This window comes from Mus musculus, chromosome 18 (genome assembly GCF_000001635.26).
Source record: "Mus musculus strain C57BL/6J chromosome 18, GRCm38.p6 C57BL/6J".
NCBI lineage: Eukaryota > Metazoa > Chordata > Mammalia > Rodentia > Muridae > Mus > Mus musculus.
In genome coordinates this window covers 67,485,459-67,506,303 of record NC_000084.6, presented here as the reverse complement: position 1 = coordinate 67,506,303, position 20,845 = coordinate 67,485,459, and the positions used below count along the sequence as shown (strand labels likewise).

General features: G+C 44.1%; 1 protein-coding gene across 13 annotated transcripts in view; it reads left to right on the top strand.

The window, feature by feature from the left end:
* Positions 1–18,095, top strand: part of Spire1 (spire type actin nucleation factor 1) — a 124,602-nt gene extending 106,507 nt beyond the window's left edge. For 7 of the 13 annotated variants that reach the window (XM_006526203.4, XM_006526209.4, XM_030250587.1 and 4 more), the window contains 8 exons: positions 560–653; positions 2,731–2,873; positions 5,063–5,236; positions 8,990–9,127; positions 9,672–9,742; positions 10,914–10,941; positions 11,028–11,164; positions 14,755–18,091. In XM_006526203.4, the coding sequence (XP_006526266.1) occupies positions 560–653; positions 2,731–2,873; positions 5,063–5,236; positions 8,990–9,127; positions 9,672–9,742; positions 10,914–10,941; positions 11,028–11,164; positions 14,755–15,013 (1,044 nt within the window). In that variant the 3' untranslated portion in view covers positions 15,014–18,091. Of the gene's footprint in view, positions 1–559; positions 654–2,730; positions 2,874–5,062; positions 5,237–8,989; positions 9,128–9,671; positions 9,743–10,913; positions 10,942–11,027; positions 11,165–14,754 lie in introns of all 13 variants that reach the window. The other 6 variants (XM_006526206.2, XM_006526205.2, NM_176832.2 and 3 more) reach the window with 3 other exon arrangements.
* The last annotated feature ends 2,750 nt before the right edge of the window (positions 18,096–20,845 follow it).

Below are 20,845 nucleotides of genomic sequence, written 5' to 3'. Positions count from 1 at the left end.
ATTCCCATGACCTTCATCTTTATGTGAAAAGGAGAAAATGAAGTTGAGACATGTTTCTGTAGGTTCTTGGCCCTCTGCAGTACACATAGGCATATGTAGGATTGTTCTTATCATAATAGCAACAATAATATACATAATATAACATAATAGTCAACAAGCTGCTTTCCCTGGGTCTTTGCTTTTCTCTGTGCCCTTCAGAGATGAATGCTCATCTGCTCAGTTTACAGACCTCACTTGCTAGGTCTCCACTGCCTCACCCAGACTTAGACAAAACTGATTCCCCACTCTTCTCTACTTAGTCTACTTACAATCTTACTCTACTTCAGGCAGGAACCTGAAGACAGGAAGCAAAGCAGAGATGAGGAGCGCTGCTCACTGGCTGGATCTCTCCAGCCTGTCCTGTCACTTTTAATAAGCAAAGTGAGGACATAGCCTGTCCCTAGTTTTAGACCCCTTCTAGTTTGTCTTGAGCCTTTGATATTGTAATTTGTGTCTCGCGTTAAAGGATCTGTTTACTAGGATGCTATTAATCTGAAGCTCGTGATTTTGCCTTTTTCAGGAGGAAAAAAGTCTGCACAAGTCAACCAGCAGCAGCAGTGCGTCTCCCTCCCTCTATGAGGATCCAGTACTGGAGGCCATGTGCTCCAGGAAGAGTGAGTGTGCACTGTCTAAAGCACTGACCTTCTGGGGTCGGGAGAGCTAACCCTCCAGTGTCAGGAGCAGACAGTGTCTCTCAGGCATAGCCATCCATCCATCCAATCTATAGCACACATACAGATAAGTCAGCAGTGTACGTGCATGCATGCTTTTTAGATTAATGACCTCCTAGTCTGAATTTAAGCTCAGAAGCACTTAAATAACCATATTTGCTCCATTCCTGACCATACATACAGTCATGCTCAATACATGTATAGGTAGTGAAAATACTTTATAGCTATTAGGTAGTGGATTATGAATACAGTGTCTAAAATTAAGAGATTTCTAGAGGCCTTTGGTAATGTGAAGTCATTACAAAAGGTTAGAAGTTAATTCATTGAATATTAAGATATTCTTGGGGGATGGAGAGATGGCTCAGTAGTTAAGAGCACTTGCTGCTCTTGCAGAGGACCTAGGTTCAGTTCCCAACACCCACATAGCCACTTAGAATCATCCGTAACTCTCTCTTCTGGCCCTCTTAGGCATCAGGCTCATACACTGTATAAATATGACCATGCAGGCAAAATATTTATACACATAAAATAGAAACAAAAAATATAAGATATTCTTAGAATGTTCGCTTGATTTTCCAAATTCTTTTGAAACAGTCTCATATACTGCAGGGAGGCCTTGAACTTGATACATAGCTAAGTCTGGCCTTGAACTCTTGATCCTCCTGACTCTCCTTCCCAAGTGCTAGAATTACATAGTATTTCAGTTACTTAAACAGACTATATAAAAAGCAGTGGGGGTGGGGGACAGACAAGATGACTCAGAGGGTAAAAGCACTCATCATACAAGTATAACAACCTGAGTTCTTTCCATAGAGCCCATGGTGACGGGGAGAACTGGCTGTTGCAGGTGCACTTCTGTGTTCTTATCACATAGCACACAGACACACACACATTCTAAATGAAAAAAATTAAGTCAGTAAGAGTTGGCTTTGGTTATTACCTGTGATTAGTACTTGGCCAGGCCCATTGCACATTACAGAGGCTAGAGCTGGAGCTTTAGCTCAGTAGAAGAGTGATGCTCGCCTAGTCTGCACCGAGGCTTGAACTTGAACACTGAATAAAACCAGGTATGGTGGTGCACGCTTATAATCAGAACACTCAGGAGGTAGCGTTAATAGGTCAGATCAGTAGTTTGAGGTCATCCTCAGCCATGTAGTAGCTTTGAGGCCAGCCTGGACTACATGAGATCCTATTTCAAAATGAATGAATAAGTAAATAAGTATTATAGAGTACCCATCAAATTATGTAATGAATTTCAGTATAATTTATTGACTGGAAATTACTTCTAGTTTTTTGTTTGCCTTAGTAGCTTGCCTTCATGGGCTGATTCAAAGACATGGATCCCATTTAGCTGTATCGATTCTCTCCTTCCTCCCCACTGCATGAAGCAGCCCTGCTTTGCAAGTAGAGTAAGAGGAAGTGCTAAATAAAGCTATGACTTCATAGCTTACTTTTAACATCTGTATGCTTTCACATAATGAATCCAGAATCACTCGTGCTAAAGATTATTCTGAGCACTGCTAGCCAGTATTAGGGTATAGCCTGCCTAGCAGGCCCAAGAATGTAAAAGGATTTTGGGATAGCTTGGGTTTCTTTTGAGCCATACAAAATATTCCTGTGTTTTTAAAGTAGGACTAGAGAGCTCGGTTAGAGAGTTTATGGAAGTAGCATGAGGGCATCTGCACACACACACCTTAAAGCTGATCGTAATGTGTTCTAATGGGAGCTTGGAAAGAACTCTCCCTTCCCCCATTTTCCTTGCTGTTTCTGTAGCAAGTTTATCTTTCAAACAATATTTGGAACAAATCTGTCTGTTTCTCCTGAGCTCCCTTAAAATAGCTCTCTACTAAAATAAGTTAAAATAGCTCTCTACTAAAATAAGTTAAAATAGCTCTCTACTAAAATAAGTCCTTCATCTGAGTACAGTGTCGTTACGCAGGGCAAAAGGTTATCTTCTAGGAAATTCAGCAACCAAGATTTTATTTTATAAGAGAGTTCATTTATTTGGTTAAATCTTTAGAGCCTCCAAAATTCTTGCCCATCTCATCAACACCCCAGCCAGAGAGAAGGCAGCCACCGCAGAGGCGCCACTCCATTGAGAAGGAAACACCTACGAACGTGAGGCAGTTTCTGCCACCATCCAGGCAGAGCTCACGGTCTCTTGTAAGTACCAAAAGATGAACAGGGACGTGCCTAGGAAGGCAGTCAGCCTGTTTTCCAAATAACGAGGAGAAAGCCCCTACAAGTTAGCATGGGCTCTAACACCTCTCTGCTTAGTATCGAAGGGGAATGGGCTCTGGCTGCACTGGGCCAGTCTTTGGTTTATTTTGAGTATTCATTTTCAAAAGCTTTATAGGTGAGTTATTATTAAAGAAATGTTTTCTTTCTCTTAGAAGATACTAATCTACTTAAAATTGTCCAAAAAAAAAAAAAAAGTCTTAACATAATCTGACTGAGTAGATTTTTTTTATCTGAGCAAAACAGAAGAGTTTTGAGCACACATAACCATTGTGACTTGTGGTCTAGCGTGTCTTTAATGCAGGGACAGAGCTGTTCTGTGAGCTGCTTCACAGCTTCTAACTGCTCCTTACAGTAGGGAGGCACACAAAGAAGAGTTGTTGATCTAGCAGCCAGACGTGTCCGAAGACTTTCCTTCTGGTTCCCCTCATGAACTTCCAAAGCACAGCAAGATGCAAGGTGTCCACCGACATTGTACCCACAGTCGAATAACTGATGTTTTCTTTCAGATACTCAGACCGAAAATCACATGAACATGCTTACCGCTCCAGCTTTACCTGTGATGAGTCATAAGTGTTCAAATGAGGCAGCAAAAGATGCCTTTCCTTCAAGGAGGGGACACAGTTGTCAGTGTAGACAGGAAGTATGAGCAGAGCTTAGAGTGCTGGCATTTGTTGTCACCTCTACTCCAAAATGATACTGTTAAAGAATTCATGGGGTGATGGCCTTTTTTTTTTTTTTTTTTTTTTTTTTTTGAGATTTTCCTAACTCCTACATAGTCTCTGAGCCGCCGTTCTTGCCTGACTTAGGGTTGTACTCGGTACTCCTAACATGTAGAGGGTCACCACAAGTCCCAGGCCAACCTGGGCTACAGAGTATGAATTTGTTTTAAAGATAGAAACTGCTCTTTGGTGAAATGCAGCCTTGTTAATGGCCTACCAGCTATAAAATAACTCAGCACAATAAGCTCAGACTTTAAATCCAAACTCTGTTAGCCAATATGAATAAATTATTACCCAGTTACACAGCTGGATGTGGTGATGTGCACCTGTAATTTCCAACACTTGGGAAGCGGAGGCAATGAAGATCGGAAGTTCAAGGTCACCCTTGGCTACATAGTAAATTTGAAGCCAGCCTCCTAGGTTCCATGAGACTGTGTCTGGGGTTGGGGGAGGGCGGGAGAGAGAGATCAGCATAAAGAAGCTATAGATTTCTACAAAGTAGTTTGATCTGATAATGAGCAATGCCAAGACCTGCAGCCACATTCAGTGCACACAGAGACTTTGCTGGTGAAGGTGAACTATGGTGTGTGCTTGGTCAGATTGTGAGCTGTCTCTGTGGAGAAGGGGGAGAAAACAAAGAAATGTATTTAGAGTCAGTGAGAAGGGCCTTGGGAACAGGCAGCAGGAAAGGAGCCCTGAGCCACACAGATAGTGCAGGTTAAAGGGCAGGGAAGGAGGGCATGCTGGGGGTAGCTCCCTCTAGTGCACAGGGGCACCAGCTGAGAGAAAGAAAGCCTCCTCCATACAATGGCTTTTCTCACTAATAACTTCTCTAAGTAGCTTGGTGAATTTGTGAAAATCCCTGACAGTGAAGTTCTTATAGGATGTCATGGGAAACCTTAACTGTGCTCTGCAGTACAGTTAGGAATAGTTTGACATTCATCCCTCCAACCAAAAATGTCAGGATGTTATTGCAGTTAACACATTTTATTATGTTAAATGTTTTTTATTATTTGGTCAATTACAAATGTTGATTGCCCTTTCAAGTGAAACACAGTTGTCTTTAAGGACCTTCCCAGGCACTGCAGGTGGGCTTGTGAGCCCTGCATCTCAGCCAGCCTCTTTTGGGAGAATGGGTGCTCACAGAGCACCAGGTTACAGCAGTGTAGCAGACCCTAAGTGTCTCTGCTGTGTGAGCTCGGCACGGTTTACTGCTTGGTTCCCGGATAGTGAAATGAGTGGGATGTAGCCATGAACCATTGCCATCCTGTGGTTTCTGTTTTGCTTTGTTTTGTTTTTCTTTCACAGTCTGTAATTGCGTTTGCAGGTCACTTGTTCAGCATTTTCTCCTTTTCTTTCCCTGCTGTTTTCTTTTTCCCTTCCATTGTTCAGGTTCCTAGGATAACCGGTGTATGGCCCAGGACGCCTTTCCGACCACTTTTCTCTACCATACAAACAGCTTCTCTGCTGAGCTCTCATCCTTTTGAAGCAGCCATGTTTGGGGTAGCAGGGGCTATGTATTATCTGTTTGAGAGAGCTTTTACCAGCAGGTGGAAACCCTCAAAGGTTGGCCTCTTTCTGCTGGTTCTGGGAATTCCTTTACTCTCTCTCTCTGTCTGACAGTGATACCTCAGCTACTATACTCTGCGAGAATTAACAGCTCAGATGGGCACTTTGCTTTTGACTGCTGATTCCAATCTTGTATAGGACGCATAGATCATGCTGTGATCTCAATGGAGAAGAAAATAGCTGAAAGGACAACAAACTCAAAATGCAGCATCAGCTAGAGAGCCTGTGGGTGTCGGTGTCTGGGAATGGCTCCCTGTCATGTCAGCAGGGCATGGCTTCCTCCTGACTCATGCTTTCTCACCAGGGGAGTTTTGGGAAGGGTTTATTCACCCACCCAGCTGGCAGACCAGCCCCTGCTGGCCCAGCGGCCATGGTGGATAGCCTGCCACATCTATAGAGGGGCAGGTGCGCCCCTGATGTTTCCTCCACACTTCATAGGCAGCTCTGTGTCCCAATACCCAATCCCCTCAGAGCCTCAGAGGGCAGCTTCTCCAGGGTTTCTCTGTGTAGCCCTGGCTGTCCTGGAACTCACTCTGTAGACCAGGCTGGCCTTGAACTCAAAAATCCGCCTGCCTCTGCCTCCCGAGTGCTGGGATTAAAGGCGTGTGCCACTATTGCCCATCTTGTGAGCTGTCTTTTTACTGATAGTTATTCAAAACATTTTTTACTATTTCTCATTACTTTTTTGGGATTTTTTTTTTCTCACAGAATAATAAATGTTACTATCATTTGAATGTTTTCAAAAGACCACATTTAGTCCCCGACTCATTCCCCAGTGGTAGAGAGCAGCAAGGACCTGGCTCTTCAAGAATCTGTGTTATAGAACAAGCTCTGGACAGACAGATGACCCAGCGACTATGGTCTTTTTTTACTCATCTCTGTGACTCATCTGAATGTAAAAGGCATAAGGCACAGTGAGCCTTACCCTTAACTTTGTCATTTGTCATGAAATCTCTATGTCCTATTTTCTGTCTGTCTGGCACTCCCTGCCTAACCTCAGATTAGCTCTATAGACAAAATGGGTGGATCTCTTATTTCCTCTTATTGCTACTTGTTGACATTTTATTATGAACACCCTCAAACAGAAATATCTACATGAAGTCCATAGACTGTTTTAAGCAAAAAACAAATTTACTTTGAGTTTTAAGATTTAATTTGAAGGAGTGATGAAATATAAGTCAAGTTTTTCTATTTAAATTGGGCTCTCTTTGAATGGTTTTTAAGTATTTACGATTGGAGTGTGAAACTTCTTTGTAACTGGAGCCATTATGTGAAAGGTATCTATCTGGTTTTGAAGCCTGCAGGTTAAGGCATTTGTTGCCTGCCAATCCTGACTGGCTGAGTTCAATCCCCAAGGACCCACATGGTGGAGGAAAAGAACCACAAGTGATCCGTCCACACCCTCACTATGCTGTACTTGTGCCCCATGTCCCGAATGTTGATACATATCTAGATAGATAGATAGATAGATAGATAGATAGATAGACAGATAGACAGACAGACAGACACACATACAGACAGATTGATAGATCTCAATCTCTGCAGCCCAGTAACTAATAATCAGAGTTTCACCTTCTGCTCTCTGGTTTCTATGCTGCCTCATTCTGACTGTCTTTGTCTGGCTAAGGTATAAGCGGAATGTTCAGTAAGACTGAACCTGTAAGCGTGTAAATAAGCTGTGGCATAACTGCCCCGGCTGTCAGTGCCTTTGCTGCTCTCCCCCACGTGTTGAGTGACTTTGGGACATAGAGCTCCAGGGGTGACGGTGTCAGGCTGGCCGCATCGCCAGCCCACTGAACCATAGCAGGGCAGTGCAGGTCACGGTGGACAAGGCACTCTCTTCAATATTCTTGTCAATTGGAAAAATAACTAAAACTGTTCTAGCCACAATTGATCTTTTTATTTCATGTTGCATTAAAGTCTTGTTGTCCTTGGGCAAGCTCCAGAATTAAAACATTAGCATTTGACTTGATGGAAATCATTTTATTAAGGGATAGTGTGAATGAAAATTCTAAAAAGAGTAAGAAAATGAGCAAACTTCGTGATTTCTTACAATGTTCTGTGCAGTACGGGTTTAAAATGGTTCGGAGCCGAAAGTTGAGTGTGCACTTGACAGAGGGAGCTGTCTTGTGATCTAGACTGCAGAGAAGGACGGACACAGCTGTCAGCTGGTTGCATAGCTGTCGGTCCCCGCGTGAAAACACTTTGCAGCCAGGGATCTGCAGGGCACAGGGATCTGAACACTTAGGTTAGGTTGGTTGGTTGGTTGGTTGGATTAGTACAGTATTTGGTGCAGTTTAGCAGTTTTGTCATAGTTAGCTGTCAGCCACCTTTTATTCAATACTGGTAGGAAACGGTCTACAAGAGTTCAAGCAGAACAATCATGGACCTCAGCCAACACTGCTCATTCACTGTCAGATATATATTGAGCATACTGCTTAACTGTCATCGCTGAAAGCCATTCCCACTAAATGTGAAACTGTGAGGTGGGCAGCTCTTTTTGAATGCTCATTGTTGGCATCTTAAAGTACGACACAGTCTTCTTCAGCAAGTCAGGCCCCCAGCTACCTACGGAGAAGCCTCTTAACAACTCAACTGCATGGTTCTTTCCCGAGCAGTCTAAAGCAAGCCCAGCCTTCCTTAAGTTAACTGAAGCGACTCTGTTTGAAGTTAGCCAGACTACTTTCTTTTTTCTTTTTTAAGTAAATGCTAATGTTTGTCAAGTTTGCAACCTAGATTTACTTTTGTTTCTCTCTGATTGAAAGACAGAACTGAATGTTAAAACTCCAGGAACTGACTGCCCTGTGGTCATGTGCGTTCTCATTTGGCTTGTTTGGTTCCAGAATGCCTGGGAGCAGTGCTGTGGTGTGGGAGTGAATTGTAATGTGTGTGCTGAGAACATTGAGTTTCAGTGTCAGTACACCACAATGGCCCCTTGAAGCCTGCAGAGCCTGAGTGCTCCAGGCTGTTCTGTCTTTCTCTTAGATCCTCCAATCAACGCACCGGATGGAGAACGGCTGGTTCGAGGCTCTTATTCAGTGGATCAGTTACATCAACATTTTTCACAGCTGTTTGTAAGGAAGCCATTAACATAAGAAGCCAACATAAATATTTATCATGCAAGGCTTTGTCTAGTCCTTGCTGACTGTGCATTCAGCAGTTGTTGAAAAGACCTGGGGCAGCGGGAGAGCGGGAGAGATGGGCTGCCCCACCTCCCGCTTCCTGTTAGGGTTCCACTCAGGCTTTAGGGATTTCTGAAAGTGTGTTGATGTAACTGATCACTCAGTAGTGCTTCTCCGTATAAATTACTAACCACCTTCACGTGGCTATTCTGGGTACCACAAATAAAATCCTGCAGTTTTGAAAACAGGACCAAACTTGTGGATTTGCTGCATTTCCAATAGTGTGTAGCTCACAGCACATTTGCATAATCATTTGTGACACGAAACTGGTTTAGAATAACAATGCTTTCTCATTTCACCTCTGCTAGAGGCAAAATACCTGACTTAATGCGAGGAACTCTGGTCCATTAGAAACTGCAGTAGACTACACTGTTTCACTCTGGTCAAGGTCCTGTTTTCTTCAGTGCACTTAGGAGTGATGTGGTCCCCAGAGGGAGCCAGCTCTGTCCCAGTGATCATGGGAATCCTGTCCTCTGAAGCTACTAACCAGGTGTCTGGTTTGAAGGGAGCACAGCTGCTCCAGAGCAGGGCTGGCGCTCCTTACTCACGAGGTAACTTTGAATTGCAGGAGGAATTCTGCTACCCAGTGGAGTGCCTCGCTCTCACTGTGGAGGAAGTGATGCACATCCGTCAGGTCCTGGTGAAAGCAGAGCTGGAAAAGTACCAACAGTATAAGGATGTCTACACTGCCCTGAAAAAAGGAAAGGTAGAACTGTTTAATGTTGATTGACCAATGTAAGAATGGCCAGTCATGGTCTTGTGTAAGAGGCCTGTGTGCTAGCCAGGTGATACGGGACTTTTGGGGTCTTGGTGGTGAGCTATTTATATTTAGGCTGATCCCTGCTCTTCCTCATTTTACAAGAGGGGATTTTTGTTTCTCCCTTGGCAAAATTAGTGGAAAGTCTAAAAACCATCCTAAAAGATCGTAGCATGGCTTCTTGAGTTGTACTTTTAAGAGATCAGGAAAGAAAGCCTGCCTGAGAAGCAGGAGTTACTTTCCCTCAGAACTGGGCCTGGGACCGTGAGGTGCTTGAACACTGTGACCTTCTGTTAATTTTGAAGAACTGTCACTAACATAGAACTGGGTCATAAGTGTCAGAGCCAAGCATAAAGCCAGGGGTTCTGTTCCTCATCCGCATCTTTCTACAAATATACCTGGAACATCCGTAGATGCCCAGGAAGTGGCTCCAGCCCAGGAGCCTGCAAGCAGTGGCCCCACTCCTCTTCTCCTTTGACCTTGTATTTTTTAGCTCTGCTTCTGTTGCCGAACCCGGAGGTTTTCCTTCTTCACCTGGTCTTACACCTGTCAGTTCTGTAAGAGGTAAGGCTTTTGTCACTGGGGCTCTGACAACACAGACATGCACTTGCCTTGCTGGTTCCATCTTTTCCCAGGCGGGAGTGGCGTTAGAGGTGGCCTGCTCTGTAGCTTTGCTCTGTGCCTACTTACCAGCTTGGCACAGTGTTTCTAACACTTGATGAACATGGGAACAAATGTCACTCTACATGTTACTTTTTTGGGTTGTTTTTTTTGGGGGGGTGGGGTGGGGGGTTGGTTTTTTGAGACAGGGTTTCTCTGTGTAGCCCTGGCTGTCCTGGAACTCACTTTGTAGACCAGGCTGGCCTCGAACTCAGAAATCCGCCTGCCTCTGCCTCCCAAGTGCATGTTACTTCTTTCTTCTTTGTTGTTGGTATTGAAAGGAGAGTTCATGTGGTCACTGGCCTCAGACTCATTCCATAGCCTTGGGTGAATATATTTCTGGCTTATGTGCATGGATGTGCACTCTGCGAGTGAACCCCCATAGTGCAAGTGCCAGGGAGGCCAGTGGCGTGGATCCCTTGGATCTGGAGTTACGTCCATAGTGAGCCTCCTAATATGGGTGCAGGGAGCTGAGCTCAGGCCCTTCCTTCAGAAGAGTGGGAAGCACTCTTAGCTACTGGGCCATCTCTCCAGACCACCCCACCCCCTTTTTTGGTTGGTTGTTTTTAAGATAGATCATATTGTAGTATGCATTGGCCTAGAGCTCCTTGTGAGGCTGCAGTTGGCCTCAAACTCTCGGCAGTCTCCCTCTCTGCTTCCCACGTACTAGGATCGCAGGCATGAGCCACCGTGCTTGGCTAAGCCTGGTTTATGTTGTTATTTGGTTTGGTTTTTGGCTTTTGGTTTTTGAAGACAAGGTTTCTTTGTGTAGCCTTGACTGTCCTGGAACTCACTCAGTAGTGCAGGCTGGACTTGAACTCACAGAGATCCTCCTGCCTCTGCCTCTTGAGTGCTGGGATTAAAGGTGTGTGCCACCACTGTCTGGCTAGCTGATCCTGTTTTTATGAGACAGTGTAATAGCTAAATTTTATAGATTGTCTCTTTGGCAGTCTATACTTGTATCACTACATTCCAACAGAAGGATAATGCCTGACAGAAGTGCATAGCTCTGTAACCTTGGCTTCACTTACATCCTCTATTTCCCAGTAAGTAATACTTCTTGTTTTGTACACAGGCCCGTGTGCTCACAGTGTTGCAAAAAGGTAAGCTTAGTTCAATGAAGTTCAATACATCTGCTTACCGCCTCTGTGTGCCCTGAGCTCATTCTCTCTCTCATTCGGGATAACAGATGCGGCTGCCTTCCAAGCCATACTCTACTCTACCTATCTTCTCTTTGGGACCTTCTGCCTTGCAAAGGGGGGAAAGCTGTTCGAGGTCAGAAAAACCCTCCACTAGTCACCATCGGCCTCTTCGAAGTATTGCCAGGTGAGCAGGGGCCCCGGATCTTCAAGAGCATCCTCTGAAGAAAGAGTGCTGGGGGTCCGGGTGGTCATGACCACGGCTAGCTAGGACTTGGGCCAGTGCATGTTGCCAGGTCATTGGTTTGAGTAGTTTCAGTTTGGCACAATTCTTCAGAGGCTCCCAAGGTACTTTTCAGGTGATAAATGATAGTTACTTAAAAGTTATTTTAGTGTAGCTTTGTTTCGATTAGATTTTGAGATAACTTTTATATCTTTTCAAAGACATCTTTAAAACTGACTTTTAGGCTAAATGAGCCATGCCTGTGATCTCAACAGTTGGGAGAGGGAGACAGCAAGATTGGAAAGGAAGTCAGTGGGATTGAAGAACTGACTCAGTAGTTAAGAGCATTTGCTACTCCTGTTCCCTGCTAATTAGGGTTGAAGTCTACCATTGCCCGGACAGCCTTCTGGACACGGCACAAAATGGCGGACTCTATTTACCATCAGTGCTTCTCCTTCTCTGACTTTGTCTGAGGAGTTTTAAAAACCCCACACATACCTCTCCCTGTGGAACATTACTTAGCCTTAACTAGATTACAGGTTCAACTTCCTGTCTCCGGATTAGAATCAGTTCGGCCAGCACTGGGATTCCTGAAATGCTTCCCCATGTTAATGAGGCACCTCAGCTTCTTAAGCCTTCAGCCAATGACCTTCTGGACACTCTTAATGCTTCCATCCCAGAACTACAGAAGCCTTGAGTCACCCGAAGTAAGCTTGATCTGCTTCCATGCAGCTGGTCCCCATGTGTCATCGTCACCACACACACTCACAGGGCTCCAGACCCTGTCAGTGTCTCTGCTTGCTTCGACCTTTAGACCTCTATCAGTTGATGACCCCCTGGGGGCTTGCAGAGGACCTATGTTCAGGGCCAAACACTGACATGAGCCTCACAACTATAATTCCAGGTCTAGGGGTTTTGGTGCTGTTCTGGCGTGTACAGGCACTATACACATAGATGGAGGCCAAACACTCATGCACAGAAAAAAATAAATCTTAAAAAATAAATCACAGCTCATCTTCAGATATATAATGAGTGAGGGCAGTTTAGGTTTCCCGAGAGCCTACCACAAAACAACAGAAAAAAAAAAAAAAGTCCTTTGTTCCCCCCAGTCTAGTCTAATCTTCCTTACTTAGTTTAAGACAAAAGTCTGTTGACACCTGTGTTTATAACATGTGCTATAGTTCTGAGCTGCTCTACTTAGTGTAAAGGCAGAGATAAAGCTTTAGTCTCAAACCGTTGCATTCTATACAGGGTAAGGCAGTGTCATTTTTTTTTTTTTTTTAAGATTTATTTATTTTATGTGAGTACACTGTTGCTGTCTTCAGACACACCAGAAGAGGGCATCAGACCCCATTACAGATGGTTGTGAGTTGCCGTGTGGTTGCTGGGACTTGAACTCAGAACGTCTGGAAGAGCAGTCGGTGCTCTTACCCGTGAGCCATCTCTCCAGCCACAGCAGTTGTTCTTAACAGAAAGGGAAAGTCCAGTCAGGCCACGTGCTAGCTGGGCCGAGAGCCCTGCCTCTGGGCTGTGGGTGAGAAAGCCTTATGCATCCACACATAATCTGTGAAGCTCTGGGTCTCGACTTGCTCTCCAGGTACTCGGGTGCCCGTAGTGAACACTGGTGGGACAGGGATGCGCCTAGGGCAGCCATCAATGGCCCAGAATGATTTTTCTCTTCAGTGAGGACTTTGAACCTGTGTTTTCCTTTTGCTTTCCCCTTTTGGAAATAGTTGGTTGATAGAGAAGTGAGTTAGATGATCCCCAGTTTGATTATTACCTCAGCCAGACTTGAAAACATGATTATAATTCAGCTCTCTGGATCTACCTAGCTAGTTACTCCAACAGAATTGTTGGGGGAAAATGAACACATTGATAGCGAGAGCCTAACACATAACATGGTGAAAGGTGTTTTTCAGAATAAGACACATAAGTTCTTTAACTTCCTGTAGTCTCACCTGCCGTCTAGCACTTACTAAAGGTGGTTGGTAATGACACACAGGGGACTGGACCTTGGAAAAGACCTTGAAGTCCTTCTGGATCATCAATAGAGTGTTTGCAACACAATTTTGTATTTCATTTAGGTGTTTAAAACTTTAGTCCATGATGTGTGGTGATCAAGAAAATACCTGGACACCGTATTTTCCAAAAATTCTAGAAGAGATGAGAATTTGCAGTGATCTCATTTTCTTTGTTTCTTGCTGTGGTGGTGCTGGGGTTAAACCCAGGGCTTCTCTCCCCAGGCAAGTTTACCATGGAACAGCCAAGCAGCCCCCAGCCACAGTACTGGTTTCTGCTGTTGGCTTGGTTTTGAGTGTTTAGGTATGTGTTTGCATGTGTATGGGCACACAAGTGTGCATGTAAGGTCAGGAGTCGATGAGTAGTGTCTTCCTCAATCACTCTCTATCACATACATTGAGAGTGGGTCTGAACTTGGGCCCTCCCTCTAGCTGTCCTCTTGCTGCAGGGTCTCCTGACCTTGCCTCCTAAGTACCAGGACTCCAGGCAAACCACCATGCCCTCCTGGCTTTGACACTCCTGCCTTCACAGTTACAATGTGAGCTCTACCCGTTGAGCCATCACTCAGCTCCGGGAGTCTGTTGTTCTGTACTACTTTATTATTTTATGCTTAAGGGTACTCTGCTGCATAGGAGTCTGTCACTAATTGAATGCCTGGTACCTGTGGAGCCCAGAAGGCTCCAGACCCCCATGGTCTAAAGCTTCCAGTGCAGGGTTCTGGGAATCAGAGCCAGGTTTTCTGGAAGAACAACCACTGCTCTTAATCCCTGAGCCATCTCCAAGTCCACCCCACCCTAGCGTATTAATATTTTTCTTCATCTCCTTTCCCCTCTTCTTCTCTCTCCTCCTTCCTTCTTTCTCTTTTGTTTTGTGTTTTTGGAAGCAGGGTTTTTCTATGTTGCCTCTCTCTCTCTCCCTCTTCCTCTCCCCCTCTCCTCCTCCCTTTCTCCCTCTCTCCCTCTCTTCTCCTCTCCCTCTCTCCCTTACTCTCTCCCTCTCCCTCTCCCTCTCCCAGACAGGGTTTCTCTGTAGCTCTGACCTGGTACTCTGTAGACCAGGCTGACCTCAAACTCGGAGATCCACCTGCCTCTGCCTCCCAGCTGCTAGGATTAAAGGCGTGTGCGGCGATGCTCAGCTAGTATTACTTCTTAATAAAACATATACCTGATTTCTAAAAAGGTTTTTGAACCCTATCTGCAATAAGAAATTCTTTCCTGGACATGAAATACTCAAACACTTTTCTGTGATATTTGTTTTGTCAACTCTTGTTTTTTTTTGGGGGGGGGGGGGTTCAAGACAGGGTTTCTCTGTGTAGCCCTGGCTGTCCTGGAACTCACTCTGTAGACCAGGCTGGCCTCGAACTCAGAAATCCACCTGCCTCTACCTCCCAAGTGCTGGGATTAAAGGCGTGCGCCACCACACCCGGCTTTGTTTTGTCAACTCTTTTAGGACTTTTCTCTCTTATCATTTTTTAATAGTTGAACTATTAAAAATACTAACTATTTTTTGTCGGTCCCCCCCACACACACACACAGGTTCTCCACAAAATCCAGGTCTGTGGACAAGTCCGATGAGGAGCTCCAGTTTCCCAAAGAGCTCATGGAGGACTGGAGCACGATGGAGGTGTGTGTGGACTGCAAAAAGTTCATCTCCGAGATCATCAGCTCAAGCCGGCGCAGCCTGGTGCTGGCTAACAAAAGAGCCAGGTTGAAAAGGAAGACACAGTCTTTCTACATGTCCTCGGCGGGCCCCTCGGAGTACTGCCCTTCAGAACGGACTATCAACGAGATCTGAGCCCTGTGCCTTCCCGCTCTTTTGTGTGCAGAGCGGGCAGTGCAACAGTGCTGCAGGACTCTTCCCAGGGGTTTCCTTCACAGGCTCCGTCTGCAGCAGGTCAGGCCTGGGCTGCACCTGAGACACAGACTCAAGGCTGTGTTCATATCAGCCGATGGTTGGTAGGAGGCAGGTCAGCCACTTGGTCATTTGCACTCAGAAAGCCTAAAACTTGATTTTGTGTATGTGAGTCGGGAAGCTAGAAACTTCCTTAGTTCAGTTCCTCAATGTTCTTCGGATAATTTCCTGACTAAGGCAAAAAGCTTCTTGTGTGTGAAGTCTGTCTGACGGAGTGTGGATGTTAGCACAGTTGTAAGCAGTAAGTCATATTGGCATTCCACGTGACAGTGTTCCTAGCTCATGTACATAATGTCCAAAGCCCTGCCACACACCGGCTCCCTGGGGTGGGCCAGGTTGGCTGTCTTCTCACAGCACAAATCTAGAAGGCCTTGCTGATAATTCTCTTTGGGGCTCTGGCTGCATCCAGCGCAGAACAATCATGTGAGCTGTACACCGCACGGGTGGCCCTTCTCTGAGCTCAGGGTCTGCCCCGGCACAAGCCTCAGTGTTTCCTGAGCTGCTAACAGGCCTTCATTCCTATTGTGAATGTAATATGGTTTTGAATAGTTTTATAATACACGTCTAAGAATTAAGATTTTGTGGAAGTTTGAGGAAAAAGGAAGACTAAAATTTCATCCAACAGATGAGCTGGTTTTGGTTAACTGATAGGCTGTAACAGCAGGGATGCCAGCAGAAAGGAGCTATGGCTCATACATTTTCACCTACATTTTCCATAACTTTATAGTGTGGCCATCGTGACTAAATTAACCACAGTTTGGTATCTGAGTCTCAAACTGAAGATTATTTTTATAAATGAATTTTAAAAGAAAAACCTTGGCTGTTTTAAAATCTCAAGAAAATGAACCTGCTGCCATGCATAATTTTTTGATGCTTTTGCACTAGGTATCTTGTAAATGTCACTGCATTTCTGATGAAGGGCGACTGACAGGTAGAGGTAGTATTGTGTGTCTGAAATTGTTCAGCTCCTATGACGCACCATGGGCTGCCCTCATTTCCATATGCTTAGAAATAACTGGGCAATCAAATTACCACTAATGTTTGGGAAATGAGTGAAGGCACATGCACAGTGTAACTCCTGAAAGCTCTGACAAACCACCCTCATTACCACCACTGATGACATCTCCATTTGATAAAAGGCATGCCAGTCGCATTTCACCATCATTAAGATACAGTAACATTTCCCATTAAATTGACAACGACACCTCAGAAATATTCCAGTAGTCATTTCTAATGCATTGAAATTTATAGTTTAGTAAATGCCTTTAAATTACTTATACTGACGAAATAAACTTTACCAGTTGACTAACGTAATGCATGTTAGTAGTTCATCTGTACTGCATGTAGAAGTGGGCCGCCAGAAAACCCTTACAGTCCAGCTGTTTTTAAGACTAAGAGCTGTAAAAATTGCAGTGTGTGAATCCCATTTATACAGTTTTCCCTGAGACCACCAGAACGTTACACCACAGTTAGATAGGACCACCACTGCTATGGCTCCAGGCATACATACATTCCAGACTGGTTTCCTGGAAGGAAGCAAGAAAGAAGGAATACACCTGTGTGGCTTTATAAGCATGCACATAGGGTAGCATGCTTCTGTAAAATGATGATTAATTAGCATTTGACTTCCCACATAAGACACTGAGCCCACCACTCCATAAGTCACAGGTCACATTCACAAGTCAGTGATCTAGTAAATGTCACAGATTGGACCTCATTCCTTCAGCCTCACAGTACTGTGCATAGTGTTTGGGCATTAGGACCCCTTTACCAGAACATCAGGATATAAATTTTCCAGCACATTAATGGGATTTGCCAAGTGTGTTAAGAGTTCAAGTGTATACCATGCCCAGTAAACAACCTGCAGGAAGTAGTGGGGAAAAAGGGCACGAGACAAGGTAGAAAGTATAGAAATAAAATTAGCATTGTTTGGGAGACACCAAAAAAGACATGTGCAAGACTGGCTCTTCCCCCCACGCCCCAAGCACTCATACCAAGCTAGGATTCCATAGGCTAGGGCTTTGGGCCAGGGAGCTGATGCTGCTGGTGTGACTTGGTTTAAAAGTCCTAGCTGACACGGTTCAAGCTTCCTGTTCCTCCAGCCACCTTGTGCAGGACCGTTTGTCCTGCTTTCCTGCTGTGTTGCTCTCTTAGTTTGACATTTGTTTATGGCTGACCCCAGAGTCTGATGCATCTCCTGAATCGATCTGAATGTCCCTCCTGACCCCTCCAGGTGTGAGCACCAGCCATTGGTCCCACAGACCTTGAGGTCAGAGTATGTAAAAATGCTTGTAAATATTGTAACATACTCATTAATATTTGAAAGTCATTCTGTCATTGGCAATGGAAATTAATTCTCCCAAGATAAGCAAAAATTAAATAATTGATTTTGCACATTGACTTAATGACCTTAATTACTTGATTTCAAGTCTCAGCCCTTTAAAATTAAACCCAAAAGTTATTATACAGTCATTCTAAAAATGATGTTTTGAAGAGATATGTGGTTAATACCGTGAACTCACGCCATGAAATCTGTAAGGTTTTTATTTTTCTAACTGTACTAATGGAGGACTAAACTTGAGGTATGAATGTAGGAGACATGGAAGTTTTTAAATTATGTTGCTATTTGTTCAAATAAAACAGAAATTTTGCACATTGAAGGACCATGAAGAAATGTGTCCCACTGACTGGGCTCTGACCTGGCTTCCCAAATGTAAGCAGAGAATGGCTGACATTCCAGGGAAAACGACAGTGCTGAGTGTGCTCCAGTGAGTAGTATTTCAGCCAGGAGTGATGCCACATGCCTTTATTTCCAGCATTCCAGAAGTAGAAGCAGAAAATCTTTGGGATTTCAGGGCCAGCCTGGTCTACACAGTGAGACCTTGTCTCTCTCTCTCTCTCTTTTTTTTTAAGGTATTTTATTTTAGAATTTTTGAAGGGGGAAATAAACTGGCTTTCATCATAACTTCTGTGTTGAATTCCTATTGTAAAATGGTGATATCTTTCAGGAATTAAGCTTTTAAAAATCACTCAGTTTGTAAAGACAAAGTTGGTACTTGCAGCAGCAGTTTAAAAATATTTTAAAGCCGGGAGGTGGTGGCGCACACCTTTACTCTTAGCACTTGGGAGGCAGAGGCAGGTAGAGCTACAAGTTTGAGGCCAGTCTGGTTGGCAGAGTGAGCTCCAGGACAGCCAGGGAAAGAATTTGTCTCTTTTGTCTCTACATACATACATGCATACATACATACATACATACATACATACATACATACATACATACAGTTCCCAAGGACCAAATTAAAAAATAGAAAAGAAGCCGGGCGTGGTGGTGCACGCCTTTAATCCCGGCACTCGGGAGGCAGAGGCAGGTGGGATCTCTGAGTTCGAGGCCAGCCTGGTCTACAGAGTGAGTTCCAGGACAGCCAGGGCTACACAGAGAAACCCTGTCTCGAAAAAACCAAAAAACAAACAAACAAAAAACAGTTCCACATACTGCCAGGGACGCTGTTATGAAGCCATGTGACTAAAGAAACGTAATTGCCGGGGGTGGTGGAGAACATCGTGATCCCCGCGTTTGGGGCGTAGAAGCAGAAGGATCCTGAGTTTAAAGTTAGCCTGGGCAGCGTGGCCGTGGTGCAGCAGCCGGGGTCCTCTGGCTTCCCCTCACTGCAGTATCCACTGTGCTTTCCACCCCTCTGCCATCTTAACAGGAGAGAGGGAAAGTGCCCGTGCATGAGCAGGTCTCAGGTATCACCATCAAGAATGCTGTCCATGTCCTTTGGGAAAGAGCCTTTCATTGTTTACCGACCAGACTAGGCTGATTTTCTGTGGTTCTGTATACTTTCTGCTTTTTCTATTGTCGTTGATACCCACCTCTTATCTTACCATGGTGGTCAGATAGGATACAGGATGTTATGTCAATTTTCTTATATTTATTGAGACTTGCTTTGTTGTCTTAGTCTGTGGTCAGTTTTAGAGAAAACTCAGTAGCTTCTGAGAAGAAAGTATATTTAGTGTTTGGGTGGGATGTTCTGTAAACATCTCTAAGGTCCATTTGATTTATGATGTTAATGTCAAATTCTCTGTTTAGTTTTTGTCTCTATGATCTAATGGCCAGTAAATGTTTGAAGCTACATACTAGCTCTGTAAAGGTCAATATGCAATTTGAGCTGTAGTAGTTTCTTTTATTAACTTGGGGAAACTTGGTTTGAAATCTGTTTTGTCTGGTATTAAGATGGCTTCTTGCTTGCACTACTTGGAATAGCTTTATCCAGTCTGCCCTTGATGGTGAAGTGAGGTGTGTTTGTTTCTTGAATGCAACAGAAAGATGAATCCAGGTGCTGCGACTAAAGGCGTTCACTATCACATCTAACTGGATCCTGCTTTCTAATAATCCAGTCTGTTAGCATTGTTAGCATATGTTTTTGTTGTGAAATTGAGACTATAACAGTTATTGGTAGTTTTTATTGGTTCCTGTTATTTTGTTGTGGTGTGGAGTTTTTTCCTCCTTTGAGTTACTGTTCTGCAATTATATGTTCCCTTTTTTTGTCTTCCTGGGTGTAGTTGACTTCTTCGGAGTAATGTTTTTCTTCTAGTGCCTTCTATAAAGCTGGATCAGTAGATAGAAATCACTTAAATTTGGTCTTATCATGGAATGTTTTTCTTTCTCCATCAGTTGTGCTTGATAGTTTTGCTGGGTATAGTAGTCTGGGCTGGCATCTGTAGTCTCTCAGACTTTGTAAAATATGCATCTAGGGCCTTCTGGTTTTCAGACTCACCATGGCCTGTCTTTTATGTTACTTGCTCTTTTCCCCTTGCACCTTTTAATATTATTTCTTGTTCTGTACATTAAGTGTTTTGATTATTGTATATCATGAAGTATTTCTTTTCTGGTCCTATTTGGTGTTCTGTGTGCTTCTTGTACCTTAATGGGCACCTCTTAGAGATTGAGGACATTTTCCCCCCTTTGGTTTTTTTGAGACAGGATCTTTCTTACATATTCCTGGCAGTCCTAAAACTCACCATGTAGACCATGCTGTCCTAAAACTCACCAATTAGCCCCTCTACCTCCACAGTACTGGGATTACAAGTGTGTGCTAAGACACCTGTCCAAATTGAGGAAATTTTTTGATTTGTTAAAATATTTTATGTGCCTTTGACCTTAGATTTCTTTTTCTCCTTTCTCTATCTCTATTATTCACAGGTGTAGTCTTCTTATAGTGTCCCAGATTTCCTGGTTGTTTTATGGCTGGATTGGTTTTTTTGTTTTTGTTTTTTTCTTTGACTGAGTGTCTTAGTTAGGGTTTTGTTGCTGTGAAGAGACACCATGACCACGGTAACCCTTATAAAGGACAACATTTAATTGGGGCTGGCTTACAATTCAGAATTTTAGTCCACTACCTTCATGGCAGGAAACAGTGGCTTATAGGCGGACATGGTGCTAGGAAAGGAGCTAAGAGTTCTGCATTTTGATTTGTAGGCAGCCAAAAAGACAGACATACTGGCCAGATCTGGGTTTGTGAGACATCAAAGCCTACACAGTGACCCACTTCTTCCAGCAAAGCCGTACCCACTCCAACAAGGTCTCGCCTTCTATAACGCCACTTCATTAATGAGCCAAGCATCCAAACTCAGTGAATCTATGGGGCATACCTATTCAAATCACCACACTGAATTTTTTTTTTTTTTTTGAGATAGGGTTTCTCTGTGTATCCC